The following is a 15664-nucleotide window of genomic DNA, read 5'->3' on the forward strand; positions in this document are numbered from 1 at the left end:
AACAACTGTGCATTTTTTGTATTGTATTTGACATTTGTCGTGATTCTGTAAATAAATTGCGAATTCAAATGTGTATAATTAACGTTTAACGCGATCATGAGTGTAAAGAAAACAAATTATTTCGAACCTGCCATTTGTAAGTGAGTATGGTATATAAACAGCATAATAGTCGTTTGACATCTATGAGACTTGCTCTTATGCGGCTTTCTCATTTTGCACATTTAATAAACTTTTCAAACAGAAATTACAGAGCCACATCAGTGCATATACTATGTTTGATAATGCATTCATTTGTTGGATATTGTTTGCTGTTTTAAACACATATTAGGTCATATCGCGGAGATTTAGTTAACCTTACAATGTGTTCATTGGCGAACTCACGTATTCAAGTGCTCTTACAACTATGTGCTCATACCTACTTTCTGGAATCATCATGAAATTATTGCTGTACTAAACGAACAAACATGCCTAAGCTTATTGAATTAAAGAAAAAACTATAATCAAAAGAGAAAAATTATGTGAAATCACATCCGTACACATAACATCATTAACTTAGGAAAGGAAACTTATAAAGTTTGGTATGATATACATGTGAAATTAAAGAGCATGGTGTAATTAAAGAGCATGTCAAGTTTTGAATATATCTGCTGAAACGTAATGTTATAAAATACAAACGTTTTACTGTAACAGAACGTTTTTTAAGATAAGTGGTACAGAAAATAGCGTCAAATATTTTTAAAAGATATTTCTTGTTATATTTGATCGAGAATGTAACCCGCCTCCCAGTTTTGCTGAATGGGTCAAGTTCCCCACGGGTACTACTTTCCCGTACCCCCAAGTTTTTGTTTGTACCCAGAAATTTTTGTACCCTATTTATTTCACGCACCCACATTTTTTTCGTACCCAAATTTTTTTTCGTACCCAATTTTTTTTCCTACCCAAATTTTGTTCGTACCCAATTTTTTGGGGGGAATAATTTTTGTACCCAAACTTTTTGTACCCATTCTTTTCCTACCCAAAATTTTCGTACCCACATAACAACTGTGGTGATGTAGATAAACTTAAATTGATGCTTTTATATCCATCCTCTTCAAAAGCATCGTCACACCAATACTGTCAGTACTTTGATTTTCTAGTTGATTACCTACTTTCCTTTATATATTGTAATGCTATGCAATTTACATATCTATAAGCTTATCACCAGAATTGCATTTTTTTGTGCATCATTTACTTATTACTTGCAAAAATAACTCCGCCTGCATAACAAATTTGCAATATTGTTCTAAATGAGATATATTTTTCTTACAGTCATCGCATGAATACAAGTTGTAATCGCAAACTTAATTAACAAATGTATTGCTGCATTCTCTGCTAAAAATTGAACATACCACATACACAGCACATACTGTCTTGTACTACATAATCACCATACACATTGTTTTGTACTACATTATCACCATACACATTGTTCTGTACTACATAATCACCATGCACATTGTTTTGTACTACATAATCACCATACACATTGTTTTGTACTACATAATCACCATACACATTGTTTTGTACTACATAATCACCATACACATTGTTTTGTACTACATAATCACCATACACATTGTTTTGTACTACATAATCACCATACACATTGTTTTGTACTACATAATCACCATACATATTGTTTTGTACTACATAATCACCATACACACAGTTTTGTACTACATAATGACCATACACATTGTTTTGTACCACATAATCGCCACATACATAATTAATTTATTTTGTACCACTTAATCAACACACACATGATATTGTTTCACATAAACACAAAACCATTGTTTTCACACCCAAACTCAAACTGGAAAACTCCCAAAAATGTTAAGGGTGGGCCACACAAAATTTTGGTGGGTCCAGAAAGTGCGTTAATTCATGTAAAAAAATGTCTGCAAAAAGAAAAAGAAATCATTCTAGGTAAACACAATTTTCTGTCAGGGGCATGCCCACAGACCCCTTAGTGCCTTGGCCTACAGATGCCTCTGGGTAGGCCACTAGTTCAGTCGCATTGTCCGCATTGTCCATTATCTTTAAAAGCAAAGAATGGAGGCTTTGATAAAACCACTACATACATAAAATGGCTTTTGGTGACTGTCACACTAGAAAAGCCTGCAGCTTGGCCTTATGTCACACACGCAGAGTTTTATTTCATCCTGCAAGACTATGATATTGATCACAATCTTTTGGTGACATGCACAATGTAGTTGTGTCAATTATATCCCAGTTTTGTATGATCATCAGGGAATTATTTCTTGCACATCAATCTGCTGAACTAATTTACTGTGTGAGAGATAAATATAGATTTTCCATGTTTGGGTGTATTTTCATGCTGAACTTGTAGCAAATCGACAGGTTCTAAAGGCATTGATAAACACGCTGCATGCGTACGCTGCGGATTGAGTGAAAAGATATCCATCTACATGTACATACATGTACATGTATGTGTAGCGTAGAATTAATTACACGCAACTGTTTATGTTTCGTTCGATTATCATTATTAAATTTGTAATCCGAAACACACTTCCGAATTTTAATGCTAACGCGTCCTTTGGCAAATTCTAGCATCAAATAAACGGTACTAAAATATCCTTTGTTTCATAAAAAGCGCGCGAAAATTATGCAGACATGTAGAACGTCGTTTGGAAAGTTTGGGTGTATTTTGTATTGTATAAATACATGAACATCGGGTGAGGCGTAAAAGGCGTGTTCAGTGGAAAAAAAACGCCCCGATTAGACGTTATTTCATCATCTCTATAAATAGAAACAAATGCCAAAATGTATTTGATACTTAAGGAAATATCGAGAATGTTTGTGCATCGTAAATATTTACCAGCATTTGCTTTAAAACTGGAATATACGGGATTATCGGGTAATTAGTAGCGATATTAACTGTATAATATGAACAAAATATAACGTGTTTATATATGCATATTCAAACAATAGTTATAATAAGCTGATAATTAACAAAACAACAAATACGTCGTCACCGTCGTGATTATTGATGTGGCTTCAAACTGCTAATTTTCTCAGCTAAAATATAAGAGCAGAATCAACATGCAATTAATTTATAAATCCACCATATGCTGAAACCTTGACCACTTGTATGTGCGAAAACATAATTACGTGACCTTGTTTATGTGTGCAATACATACACTACGGGCGGGAAACAAACTTAATTGGCCAGACACATTAACTATGCTTACATGTATATGCTAATAAAATCCGCGCACAATAAATTTATTATGATTTTAATTATTAATATAATTGTTCTTTCAAAATTTGTTAACTACATGTAACTAATAATTTAAAAAAGATTTTTTATTTCATGATGCGCATCGACTCGGCATCATGTCGCGGATCGCGGCATGCTTCGGCGGACAGATGCAAAGTTTCGCGGCAAAATGCGACTTGCCGCCGCATACTGACGCGGCTTCAACGACTGACGCGGCATCGACTCGTTTCGCCTTGCCGCCGCGTATCGCAAAATACGTTTGTTCCGCTTTGGCTGTACTGTATTTTGTTCTTTGGCATGTAAGAGAACAGGATGTTACTGTATGTCACAAATATATCAATTTATAAAATCTTTCATGTATGTATATAAACATGGTAAGTTAAGAAAAAAGATTACAATGGTGTCATGAATATAAGGTAAAACTTGTGTCTGGGAGGTGTTTTGTTTAATTCCCACTGGTGAAGTGTCTTTACACCTTTTCAAACACATCAAGTTCAAGTTCTTCCCAGGCAAATGACTAGAGAGATTTTCTATGAGCCCAAAAGGATTTGGGTGGAAATATATCTGTTAGAACTATGTAGAGCTTTTAATCCTCTAGTGTATTGTTACATTTTCAGATGAGGTCTACCTTGACCACGCTGGTGCGACCTTGACCTCTAGGAGCCAGTTAGATGCAGTGCATCATGACCTTTCAACCCACCTGTATGGGAACCCACACAGTAGAGGTCACCCCAGTCAGCTGACCTCAGACACTGTGGACCAGATACGATGCAGGTACTGTTTAGCTATACATGAGCCACGCTCTTGCAAAACCAGGCTTAACCCTTTCCCGCTCAGAAGTAAAGTGAAAATGGCTATGTGCAAATAGCATAAAACCAGACCAGCCTGCGAGTACCTCGCAGTCTCTACAGGTTTTATGCTGTTTGCTGCTCATCAGTATCAAAGGATTGGAAATGAAGCCTTAAAAAATGGAATCTATTAAGAAAGGTATTTAGTCAAATTGAACTTTCAAAGAGATTACAAATGTGTCAAAATACATATCTAAGTGGTAAAGAGTTAATGCATGTGTGAAAAGTAGTATTCCTGGTAGTCTTATGAGACAACTTTCCTAAATCACTATGATAAACTTCTGCTTTAAAACCACCTATATGAAAAGGCGTTCATGAACTTGATTTTGTGGGTCTATGAACAGCAGCAAATTCAACAAATACTGTTAAATGGTCAGTCAGTGAAATATAGTTTCACAGTGCAAAAACACATCTGTGCATTGTCATTAAGCAACATGCATACTTTGGTGGACAATGCTTTCCATACAACAGCATTCCAAGTATGCACAAATTTGTATTTACCTCAGTTTGAAAAGTAATTATGGACAAAAATAGGTCTTAAATCTTTATAATGTATTAACACTTGTAAATTTAACTATCTGTATCATATTAAAGTGTGTAATTATGTATTTTATTGTTGCATAGAACTAAAATTAAATGCTGCCTGTATGCAAACAACAAAGACAATTCTTTAAATATAAATAAATTTCTTAAAGTAGATATACTGCATGTCTCGTGTTCCTGTTTTCAAATGTCAGACTAACCTTCATTGGAGTAATTACTACAAAGGCTTCATCTCATTACTGTTCTTATCAAAATCAAATATGATTAAGGATGACTGGTACACCCTTGTGAACACCTGCATAAAGATAAAACCTCATGTAACATAATTATAGAAATTTTCAACCTACTAAGTAGACATACATGACATGCATTACTTGCATTTATAATTAACCGAATAAAGAAATTAATTAACCAAATAACTTCATTATGTGTGAATATTTTTCAGGGTTTTGCAGCATTTTTCTGCTTCTTCAACTGAGTATTCACTGATCTTCACATCTGGGTGCACAGGAGCCTTGAAACTGCTGGCAGAAGCATTTGATTACCAGGGCAGGGCAGGTGGCTATGGTAACAAAGATGTTGGTAAAGGTCATGACTCTGACAACAAGGGAGACAATTCTAGTACATTGAGCAAAAATCCATCAACAATAAATGATAGTGTAAATGAGTTTCAATCATGCAGAAAGGGCAGTTTCACATATCTTTTGGACAATCACACTTCTGCCCAAGGAATGAGAGAATATGCATTTCAAAAAGCAGGCAAAGTGCAATGCATTGACCTTGATATCCATGGTAACACAATATCACACTCTGTTCTTAGTGCCAATGATTCAGATCTGAGTGGGAATCATTTATTTGTGTATCCAGCTCAGTCGAATTTCTCCGGCAAAAAATACCCGGTTGATTGGATACACCAGGTCAAAAGAGGTCAGATGCCATGGCAACAAGATGCTCTTAAAGATGTCAATGGGTCAAAAAGATGTGAGAACTGTTGGTTTACTGCACTGGATGCAGCCAGTTTGGTTAGCACTTCTCCACTAGATTTAGGCAGCATCAAGCCTGATTTTGTCATCATCTCTTTCTACAAGATGTTTGGCTTTCCTACAGGATTAGGTATTATACATCATTATAACATGACCTACGCTCCAGGAGTAAAATAACGTAATGCTCAATTATGTTTATTACACTAGTTATATAACTGTGAAATGACGTCATTTTTGTGACGAAATTATGTCATTATTCCAGCGAATTTCTTCAGTTTTTAAACTCTTTTACAATCTGAATAAACGGTGAAAAGAGCATAAAATAAAAAGAAAATCTGTTGGTCATGTTATAAATAGAATCTTAGATTCGTGGTCATTTTGTATTGAATTTATTAAACTCGTCATCTAAATAAAGATAAAAACTCGGCAAGCCTCATTTTTATCTTCATTTAGATGACTCGTTTAATAAATTCAATACAAAACGACCACTCATGCAAGATCCTATATATATTACATTTTAAGAGATTCTTATTTAAATGCTATTCAAAATTGTATATGAATAAAAAATTTGTAATGGGATTATAAATAGTAAAGGAAAAACTAAAGTTCTCTCTGATGATCAGGAATTGTATAAATAATACGGCTCTTGCATAATTTCCAGTGACAGGACAATGATAGCTTTCCTCTGATTTTTGCCAAAACTTCCAATCGACTGTAATTGATCTCATAGAAACCGTGTGGCTTGAAAATTTGATGAAGTCTGAAAAATACATTAATAAAGCTGCAGAATGGATTTCCGTAAAACATTTCTCCCATTAATTGTTGGCTTTCATTGAAAACTTTCTCACAAGATGAATGGGGAAGCCCATTTATGGCTGTGATAATAACTGACTTCTCATGAATTTGTTTCTTTTTGTTGCAGCACAAATTATTGCCTTTCCCAACATTTGGACTGCAAGATATATATTTTGTTTGATTGCATTGAAGAGATAATGGCTGTTCTTTGTTGTTTTATTTTTCAACAATGTATAACTTTGTCAAGAAACTTTAAAACATTATCATTTTTATATGACAGATAGATAAGTTCTCAAGCTTAAATGTAAAGTAGGTACAACAGTTAAGGCTGAGCACTCAGTTTGATGCTGCTTAATGGGACTTGTTTACAGATTATTTTAGTTTGTATAAATAAAGGCCTTTAATTGATAAATGTTAACATTGGTATTAAAAAAGCTCCAGTGTAATGAAAATAATAGAATGAAAGAAAGAAAAACTTGTATCATATTGGCTTAAACAACTTACCTTTGGATTAAAAGGCTATGGCCTTAGTTTAAACCTATTTATTTTAGCTCGATTGCATTGAAAGCCAAGGGCTTGTATAAACGCTCTCGAGTCCGTTTCCTGGGCCTAGAACCAGTACTTGGTGTCTTTGGAGAAGATCTAAAGAACGCTCCCACGGTGGGGATCGAACCCGTGACCTCCAGGTCGCTAGGCGGACACCGTATCCATTACACCACAGCGAAAGGCTATGGCCTTAACTAATAGACTATCCCAGACATTGTATTGTAGCTAGCAGTATTATAGCTAGCAGTATTATAGCTAGCAGTATTATAGCTAGCAGTATTGTAGCTAGCAGTATTATAGCTAGCAGTATTATAGCTAGCAGTATTAAAGCTAGCAGTATTATAGCTAGCAGTATTATAGCTAGCAGTATCGTAGCTAGCAGTATTGTAGCTAGCAGTATTGTAGCTAGCAGTATTGTAGCGAGCAGTATTGTAGCTAGCAGTATTGTACATGTAGCTAGCAGTATTGTAGCTAGCAGTATTATAGCTAGCTGTATTGTAGCTAGCAGTATTGTAGCTAGCAGTATTGTAGCTAGCAGTATTCAGGGGTTTTTCAGCACTGTCTGCGCCTCCAGACAACGGAGGCACTCCCAAAGCAAACGGACCCGATCCCAAACCGAAATTATTTAAAAAAATCCCAATTTCCAAAAAAATTTTTTTTTTTTTTTTTTTTTTTTAAGAATGAAGTGTCTTATAACTTGTGTGACTAACCAGTGTTTGTTTTGGTCAAAAATATTTGCTATAAGGTTTTGACTGTTCAGTTCTTATCACAGAGTGTAACTGTAACTGAAAAACAAAACTGCAGTAATTGAATTAACGTTGAACATGCCCAATATTGCATCTGTTTACATAAAGAAGACAAAATAACCAAATAAAAACAAATTTATTTGTTAGACCACTGAATTATTTAAGCATGATTAATTCACAATTTTTTCCCAAATGAGCCGTTTCACCGAAGCAAAAATTCCCAAAATGACCAATTTTGTCGATAAAAAATTCCCAATTTGGTCAGACTCCTTTTCCCAAAATAGGCAGAAAACCCCCTGGTATTATAGCTAGCAGTATTATAGCTAGCAGTATTATAGCTAGCAGTATTATAGCTAGAGGTATTGTAGCTAGCAGTATTATAGCTAGCAGTATTATAGCTAGCAGTATTGTAGCTAGCAGAATTGTAGGGTTAGGGTTAGGGTTAACCCTAACCCTAGCAGAATTGTAGCTGGCAGTATTATAGCTAGCAGTATTATAGCTAGCAGTATTATAGCTAGCAGTATTGTAGCTAGCAGTATTGTAGCTAGCAGTATTGTAGCTAGCAGTATTATAGCGAGCAGTATTGTAGCTAGCAGTATTGTAGCTAGCAGTATTGTAGCTAGCAGTATTATAGCTAGCAGTATTGTAGCTAGCAGTATCGTAGCTAGCAGTATTGTAGCTAGCAGTATCGTAGCTAGCAGTATTGTAGCTAGCAGTATTGTAGCTAGCAGTATTGTAGCTAGCAGTATCGTAGCTAGCAGTATTGTAGCTAGCAGTATCGTAGCTAGCAGTATCGTAGCTAGCAGTATTGTAGCTAGCAGTATTGTAGCTAGCAGTATTGTAGCTAGCAGTATTGTAGCTAGCAGTATCGTAGCTAGCAGTATTGTAGCTAGCAGTATCGTAGCTAGCAGTATCGTAGCTAGCAGTATTGTAGCTAGCAGTATTGTAGCTAGCAGTATTGTAGTTAGCAGTATTGTAGCTAGCAGTATCGTAGCTAGCAGTATTATAGCTAGCAGTATTATAGCTAGCATTTGATACTTTATGAAAGCAATCCACGTATTGTCACAACATATAATATATATAAAAACAGGAACACTCCAAATAATTCATTCAGTTTTCGTTTGTAACAATTTATAATTTCTAAATACTCATCAACCAAAATGTTATTTCAGTTTGAGTCTATGTCATTAGTGTTATTTTTTTTCCTTATGAACAAAACAGTTTTTTTAATCTGTGTAAAAAAAATGAAATCTTGTCACTGAACAAACGACATAGTTATGAAGCATGTGAACAAGTCCCTTTAAACTTTCTATATCCCTGTGTTTTCTTGCAAAAAAAGTTATTGTTTAATGCCTTTTTAAGTACCAAATGATACCAAATAGTTTGCTATCAGTATGATTTTCATTAATGTCTGGTCTTACTTACTTTGTGTTCATATTTTTCATATGGTTGAAAACCCTCAAAAGAATAAACATGTTGTTACTTTTAAAAGAACTTCTCATAGATGTTAAAGAATTTTAAAAAAATTAAGTTTTAAAAAAGTTTCAAAATTATAAATATATTATGTAAATTGTTGTAGTTACTGTGGTAGTTTATAAGAATTTTTTAAACCCTTTCCCAATCAGAAGCAAAGTGAAAATGTCTGTGTGCAAACAGCATAAAACCAGAACAGCCTGCGAGTTACTTGCAGTCTGTTCAGGTTTTATGCTGTTTGCTTCTCATCAGAATCTAAGGCTTGGAATTGAAGGCTTTAAACTTGAATCTGGTAAGAAAGGTCATAAGTTAAATTTACCTTTCTAAGGGACTACAAATGCATCAAAATAGTGATAAAGGGTTAAATATTGAATCAGACTGATACACTGACTGACATGTGGGAGGACTTGCCAAAGCTTTGATTTTCAACATGAAAACAAATTTCCCAAATGATCTGTAACTATAGCAATCTGAAGCTTGTTTGATTTGTGTATTTACCAAGTGAGCATTTTGTTGCTTGTAACATTATTATGGTCGTAAAAGATTATTATTGTCCATAGTACCCTCTGTTTATAAGAGAACTTCAATGAAGGGTCTCTTCAAAATATCTTTCATCTCAATTATTTGCAGATCGCAAGTTAAGAAAGAAGCAAGATGGCTTATTTATTAATTGTTTCATGTTTTGTTTGTACAATAAATTTTACTGATAATATCAAATTTCAACATATATGTGATGTTGTGATTATGTTGTAGGTATGTCCATGCAATATGTTAAATAGAGAATACTAGGTCGGTGCCGAATAAAGCAAAGTTTATTTTGCGAGGCTTAGAAAATCTGAACCACGAGCCTTGGCGAGTGGTTCAGATTTTCGTGCCGAGCAAGATAAACTTTGCTTTATTCGGCACCGACCTAGTATTCGATTTATCCCATCAATTTTCTTAGACGTAAATTATTTCTTTAAACATAGAATAGGAAAATCGAACTAGACGGAAAATCCCAAAGATATTTTAAGCAAACATCGTTTCATTATTTTAATCGTGTCGAGCCTAATACATTACAAAAAGATCAGTAACCAACCTGTTTTTCGTTTATCATACCTCTACGTCCCCGATGTTTAAGAAATATTGGAAAAAAAGACACTAAACAACTGCATCTTTAGCGTGAAACAACATGCATTGTGTCGTATGACGTATTAATAATGACGTCACGAGTACGCGCACTTAATATTTGTAAATAATGTTTATTTGCTTTTTGAGTTGCATTATGTGTAAAAACTATATTACATCTTGGTATCAAATTGTTTGTTTTGTTGAATCTGATTCGATTTTACTAAAAATGATTACTTTATAGTTGATTCCGAGTAATATGAACATTCTTCGCCGCGCGTGACAGCTATATTTCAGCACTGCTGAAATAAAGGTAAATTTATTTCACAGTGGTTTATTTCGACAATGCACGTCTGATGATGGGATAAAATATAATATTTATTTTTTTGTCTTCTTACTGTTTAGTTTGACATTATAACCAAACTTTAGGAACGTTTCCTTATTTGACCCGCATCATCAAAAAATATATTCAATCATTCAAATTACTATATTTCAATCATTGAACCACAATTTGCATATTTGAAATTTTAAGCAATCACCCATTAAAAATAAACAATATTAAAATGTGTAATAAATTTAGGTAATTTGTGCAGGTAATCTGAGCCTTGTTCATTAGGCATGATTCATGTGCATGTGGACAGCCTTGTTCATTAGGCATGATTCATGTGCATGTGGACTTTCGTTAGGTAGAGACTTCATTTAAATTAAAAATTCCAAAAGACGGAAATAGTTTTCTTGATTAGCCTGTGCAGACTACACAGGCTAATCTGAGATGACACTTAAGGCACATGCGTTTAGCCAGAATGGGGCTCATATTTGAAAGATGGTCTTATTTTTAAAAAGGCCTTGTTTACATCCAAGAGTTAGGTCTTCTCATTAGCACCTGGTTTGTAAACAGTTAGGAGCATGAAAATTCATTGTTCAGAAGACAAACATTTAGTTTATCAAAAAATGTTTTTGATTAAGGATCCAGGATCATGCTCTCATTTACGCCATCAATCATGTAACGTTTCATCACACAAGCTAGGCATTAGGTTTGTTAGAAAACATGCTGGACTGTTTGATTTATGGACTAACTTATTACTCTGAGTGCAATACCAGATTCAACCTACCAGGATTTGGAATTTTTGAATAATTGTGCCTTGTTCTTGGAAAACTGGGCTCAATGTATGTGGGTAAAGTGTTGTCCCAGATTAGCCTGTGCATTGTAATCAGAGACGACACTTTCTACTTTGTGGGTAAAGTGTTGTCCCAGATTAGCCTGTGCAGTGTAATCAGAGATGACACTTTCTACTTTGTGGGCAAAGTGTTGTCCCAGATTAGCCTGTGCAGTGTAATCAGAGATGACACTTTCTACTTTCATGGTATTTTTTAGGGAAGTCTCTTCTTATCAAAAATCCAGTTGAAGAAGAAAGTGTCGTCTCTGATTAGCTTGTGCAGACTGCACAGGCTAATCAAGGAGGACACATTACGCATTTGCATTAAGCCCCCTTTTCCCAGAATGAGGCTCATTTACTTATTTCTCTTAAGTGCAATACCAGATGCATCCTTTCTGGCATTGGGATTTCTCAATGATTAATGCACATTTCTTGTTTCTTTCCCGCCTAGAATGTATTGTTCCAATAAAGTATTATTCATGTTCATACTTTTGTTCAGACCATTATAAGTTGTGAAATCTTTGTTCATGCCTGCTTGTGATTTTACAGCTTACATATGCAGACACTATTGTTTTATTTCTTTCGTCATCAGTATTAAATTGCAAGGGCACTTGGTGTTTTATTGATGTAAATCATTACCATCTGTTCTTGGAAGGAGGGCCTGCCATAGACTTTAATGATTTTCCAGTCAGCGATCTGTTATCATTAATAAGCAACTTATTTATTACTGAGTGTATAAATTGTAGCACTGGAAGCATATTGACGCAATTTTTTATCTGCATCTTTGTTATGCCATGTGCTTCAAAGTAAGAATCAAAAGAGTCATGTTTGTTTGATTAATGCAGTAAATTATCTTTTTAAAGCGGCTTCTATGTTTTAATCAATTTACAAGATATGTTCAGCATCATGTTAGGTTTAGAGGTTGATATTTGATGTCTAGGCATGAAAACAAGGTGAATTGAAATCAGGTCCAGAATTTGTTTTTGCATTGAACATTTTTTTCATAAGACAATTTGTACTTGTCATATCAGGTTTCCGGGTAAAAAATATTTCTTATATTTAATAAACTTTTTTGTTAGGAGAAAATTGTGTGCTGTTCATTTATTGCATTATTGTCAGAACTGTTTGCATGATCATTTCAGGAGCCCTGATTGTGCACAACAAGGCTGCTCATGTATTAAAAAAGACATATTTTGGTGGGGGAACTGTGGCTGTGAGTCTAGCAAAGCAGAGATTTCATGTGTCAAGGTCATCGTTGAGTCAGAGGTAAGGTCAAGGTCATTGGTGTGTTGTTAACTTATTATGATGGTCTAAAAGTGTTGTTTGTTTAGATCATTGGTAATACACATGTTGTTCACTAAACCCCATGATAATATATACAGATTGTTAATTAAAGGTAAAGTTCAAAAACATATACTGAAGGTTAAGGTCATATTCATATTCTTAAGTATGAGTTTATAAGGCAATATTCATAAAATTTTTTTAAAGAAGATCTACTTCAAATAGTAATATATTTTGTTATATTAATGTCAAGGCCATATGTATAAATTGATTTTAATGGTCAGTGTGACATACTGACCAGGTTCTAAACTTCATCCTTATTGAGAAGCTATTTAAATATCTAGCATATATGATCTTCACACAATTTATCGTAAGTATCTAGTAACTGTGTCAGGGTCAGCTAGTTAGCAACAAATCAATTTTTCCTGTTTCTTTCAAATGCGATGATTATTAATATTACTGCTATTATTATGCTCCCCCAAAATTTTTGGGGGGAGCATATAGTCGCCGCTTTGTCTGTCTGTGCGTGTGTCCGTCTGTCAGTGCACAACTTTTGTCCGGGCTATTTCTCAGCAATTAATGACCGGAATTCAATGAAACTTTATGGGAAGCTTCACTACCAAGAGGAGATGTGCATATTATCAGCGGGTTCTGGTCGAATGATTTTTCACAGATTTATGGCCCTTTGAAATTTTCTATAAAAAAATTCTTGTCCCCCCCAACTACTGTGCCCTCAAGACGTTTCCTTTTATCTGAATATATAGTGCAATATTGTGACAAAAAAAACTTTGGGGAGCATCACCCGTCTCTCAGATGGTTTCTTGTTTAGAGAGTTATGGCCCTTTGAAATTTTTTAAGTTGCTAAACCATCCATGGTATTATTTTGTCCAAAGTTATGCCCCTCAAGACATTTCCAGTGAGTTTTATCTGAATATATAGTGCTATATTGTGACAGAAAAACCTGTGGGGAGCACCACCCGTCTACGACGGTTTCTTGTTAACTTGTTGAATGCGTGAGTTTCATTTCGCACTATATTGTAAATAATGGAATGATTCATGCATCTTGTGTTGGTGTAAATCTGATTAAAAAAAGCAAAACATTTAGTAACGTCTGTGTGTGAAAGCATTATATTTTTTCTGCCATGAGAGTATCATGATCTCTGATTCTTTAGTTCTTGAATCTTTATAAACAACTGTGTTCACTAAAGTACTATGAACACATAGGTTTCAAAAGAATGTGTAGATATAAGAAATATAATGGGAATATAATTATTCCTCTGTAATAACTCAGAGTTAACTCTGGAATTCTAATCTCAATTAATTTAAAAAAAGTTAACCACTGATTTCATCATGTTTGCTTCAGTCAGCTACCAACATTGAAAGCTCTAGTGTAGCAGTTCAAAAGATTGAATGTTGTTGGCGTATCTGTTTGCTAGTTACTTCACATGTGGCGCTTTCTTTTAATTTCATATCTCATTCATATTTCATTATATAAAGCTAGGGTTTGTACCAATGGTAATGATGTTTCATCAAAAGTTCAAAGTGATGTTTCTTTCAGTGTGTGGAGAATTTCCATTAGATTAAAGTACATTTCAGAATAATGAGATACTTGATTTGATATACATAAAAAATAATTGTCAATTTTATTTTGAGATTGTAAATGACTTATGGACAGGAGTGAAGTTTGAGGTCTTTGATAACAATAGTAATCTGTTCAAATAATATGACCCAGAGATGGTTCTGGTTAAAAGTCATACCTTCACTACAGAAACCTTCATTCACTTGTTGTTTGCATGTTTTCCATACTCATGCTCCTGTTGTATTAAAATTCCTATAGTCTAATGGACATTACTAATTAACAGGTATGGAGACTTTTGTGTACTCCCCATCAGCTTTATTTGATGCTTTAATTATTACCAAAAAAATCAATTAATGTTTATTGTTCAGGTGTGTACAAAAACAGTTAGGTTTCTGTGCTATTTTGCATTAGACAGTTATTTTAATGTAATATTTATGTCAAGATGTTTGATTATGTAGTTTCTTGAAAGTGATTATTAATAATAATTGTGCAGGTTTGAGGATGGCACTATCCCTTTCCTTGATATTTTGCAGGTTTGAGGATGGCGCTATCCCTTTCCATGATATTTTGCAGGTTTGAAGATGGTGCTATTCCTTTCCTTGATATTTTGCAGGTTTGAGGATGGCACTATCCCTTTCCTTGATATTTTGCAGGTTTGAGGATGGCGCTATCCCTTTCCTTGATATTTTGCAGGTTTGAGAATGGCACTATCTCTTTCCTTGATATTTTGCAGGTTTGAGGATGGCACTATCCCTTTCCTTGATATTTTGCAGGTTTGAGGATGGCACTATCCCTTTCCTTGATATTTTGCAGGTTTGAGGATGGCACTATCCCTTTCCTTGATATTTTGCAGGTTTGAGGATGGCACTATCCCTTTCCTTGATATTTTGCAGGTTTGAGGATGGCGCTATCCCTTTCCTTGATATTTTGCAGGTTTGAGGATGGCACTATCCCTTTCCTTGATATTTTGCAGGTTTGAGGATGGCGCTATCCCTTTCCTTGATATTTTGCAGGTTTGAAGATGGCACTATCCCTTTCCTTGATATTTTGCAGGTTTGAGGATGGCACTATCCCTTTCCTTGATATTATTTCTCTGAGGCACGGATTTGATGCCCTGAACAGATTCTATCCAGGTTTGTTTCTGAAACTATCCACCTAAAAATATCCTAATGATTTTCTGTATCTAAAAATGTGTGGTTGCAATGTCCATGATTTTTGCTCAAAGAAAGCAATAAAGCAAAACTGGAATATCATTAACTATTTGTCTTATGAAAAGTTAAAAACAAAGTAAGTGCAATGCTGAGCGATTGACTTTAATATTTT

General features: G+C 34.6%; 1 protein-coding gene across 1 annotated transcript in view; it reads left to right on the forward strand.

The window, feature by feature from the left end:
• Positions 1 to 2027: 2027 nt before the first annotated feature.
• Positions 2028 to 15664, forward strand: part of LOC127831470 (molybdenum cofactor sulfurase-like) — a 29256-nt gene continuing 15619 nt past the window's right edge. Inside the window, exons 1-5 of the mRNA XM_052356454.1 lie at positions 2028 to 2037; positions 3901 to 4057; positions 5120 to 5787; positions 12624 to 12747; positions 15395 to 15474. Coding sequence (XP_052212414.1) covers positions 2028 to 2037; positions 3901 to 4057; positions 5120 to 5787; positions 12624 to 12747; positions 15395 to 15474 — 1039 coding nt within the window. The remainder of the gene's footprint in view (positions 2038 to 3900; positions 4058 to 5119; positions 5788 to 12623; positions 12748 to 15394; positions 15475 to 15664) is intronic.

Source organism: Dreissena polymorpha, chromosome 5 (genome assembly GCF_020536995.1).
Source record: "Dreissena polymorpha isolate Duluth1 chromosome 5, UMN_Dpol_1.0, whole genome shotgun sequence".
Taxonomy (NCBI): domain Eukaryota; kingdom Metazoa; phylum Mollusca; class Bivalvia; order Myida; family Dreissenidae; genus Dreissena; species Dreissena polymorpha.